Here is a 1,786-nt window from a genome sequence, read left to right on the forward strand (position 1 = left end):
TTTTGGCCAAACAACGTGTCCTTTGCTTGTTCATATCCATCCCCTTCTCCATTTCCTACTGCGGCGCCGCCCTCCCTACTACCATCTCGAGATTCTTCTCTCACTCTCTCTCATCTCATCTCTGACAGTGCCAGGTCTATCTGCCACAAGAAGCTCTGACAACTGTTGCACTACTGCCTTCGTGATGAACGGATAATGGATTAAACCGGACGTTTTTCAAACTAAACAATATTACAAATCCATTTTCCAACTTCCTATAATAATTATCATAAATAAGCTATTTAGCCATTCGTTCATTCTCGGTTTCTGTTTCACCAACAACTTTCACCAACTAAAAACTCTGAATGTGTTGGAATGCATTGGGTAGTGCTGGCGCCTGTCGATCAGTAGGCGATTTATTGTCCTAGTAAGTTTTCTTTTAGAGAATAACGATGAGTAGCACTAACAGCTGGAGTAGCTAGCTTAGCACTAAGTAAATTCTGATGATTGTTGTTTAGTACTGAGAGTGGACAAAACCAAGAAAGTAAGCTAGAATCCTAGAAGAGATGAAAGAAAAAAAAAACAACATTTGCTATCTAGCTAGTTAGCTGGCCCTCTTTGTTCTTGTCTATGGAGCTAGGTTCTTTTTCTCCACTCTTTTGGAAGCCAACATATAGATAGACATGTTTAATTTGTTTCTGAAATTTCATATATTTTTTTCATCCCTATACCATATATGAATCTTGATCAACAACCATTAGGAAAAGGATGTTCTTTCTGAATAGAAAAAGGATGCTCTTTCTGAATAGAAAGAGAATACTACCAACCATATATATCATCTCAAAAAATTGAAAAAAAAACGGAATTCACAAATAAAGAAAAAGAAGAAAGGGAACATCTTTTGTTTTGATTGAACAGATCCTTTGATCTCCATTTTCATCATCATCATCATCACAATCTAACTTAACTAGGAGAGAGAGAGAGAGAGAGAGAGAGAGTCCTATAAGGATGAACAGAGAACAACCCGCAGCTGCATGACAGATCTGCTCATGCATGCATGATCCTTTTTGATCATCATCACAAACCATGACTAAATTCCTAACCAAAAGGAAATTAAAACCCTAAGTATTATTAATCCATCGATCTAAGAGAGAGAGAAGCTAGCCAAAGAAACACCATGCATCATCATCTGATGATCATCTCAATCAGGCCCTGAAGCAGGCGGCGATGTGGAAGTTGTTGTGGTGTCCCGACGAGCCGTGGCCGGAGAGGAGGCCGCCGGCGCCGGCGCCGCCGGCGCCATGGGAGCCGCCGTGGTGGTGCTTCTGGTGGTGGATGATGCCCTGGACGCGGCGGAAGTGGTCGACGCCGCAGGGGATGGTGATGGCGCCCTTCTGCTCGAACCCGAACTCCTCCTCGGCCTCCTTGAGGAGCCCCACGAACAGCGGGTGCTTCAGATAACCCACCGGCACCACGAACCTCTCTCCCTCCGCTCCTCCTCCGCCGCCGCCCACGCCGCCGGGCCCCACCACCCTCACCGCCATGCACCCCTTCGGCGGCATCCCTCCCCCCGCCGACGAGCCCCCCGCCGACGCCGATGACTGCTGCCTCTTCAGCAAGTGCACACCCATCCTTCTACCTATATAGATATGACTATATCTAATCGAAGAAACGCTAGCTTGGTCGATCGATCTCTAGCTCCGACGACGAGCAAGAACGCGCCGCCGTTAGAGCGGCGGGATCTCCATGGCGGCCGGTGAGGTGGCCTCGCTAGCTTGATGGTTTCTTGGCTCGAGGAGGAGTTGGT

At 47.0% G+C, this 1,786-nt stretch overlaps 1 protein-coding gene across 1 annotated transcript; it reads right to left on the reverse strand.

Moving 5' to 3' along the window:
- Positions 1–866: 866 nt before the first annotated feature.
- On the reverse strand, positions 867–1,786 carry LOC4342060 (auxin-responsive protein SAUR32). Its single transcript, XM_015785936.3, has one exon. The coding sequence runs from the start codon at positions 1,608–1,610 to the stop codon at positions 1,185–1,187; it is 426 nt and encodes a 141-aa protein (XP_015641422.1). The 5' UTR covers positions 1,611–1,786; the 3' UTR covers positions 867–1,184.

Source organism: Oryza sativa, chromosome 6, assembly GCF_034140825.1.
Source record: "Oryza sativa Japonica Group chromosome 6, ASM3414082v1".
In the NCBI taxonomy this organism is placed as follows: Eukaryota; Viridiplantae; Streptophyta; class Magnoliopsida; order Poales; family Poaceae; genus Oryza; species Oryza sativa.

Excerpts from the sequence above, each read along its gene's own strand:
- LOC4342060 (XM_015785936.3), bottom strand. The coding sequence starts at position 1,610 with ATGGGTGTGCACTTGCTGAAGAGGCAGCAGTCATCGGCGTCGGCGGGG.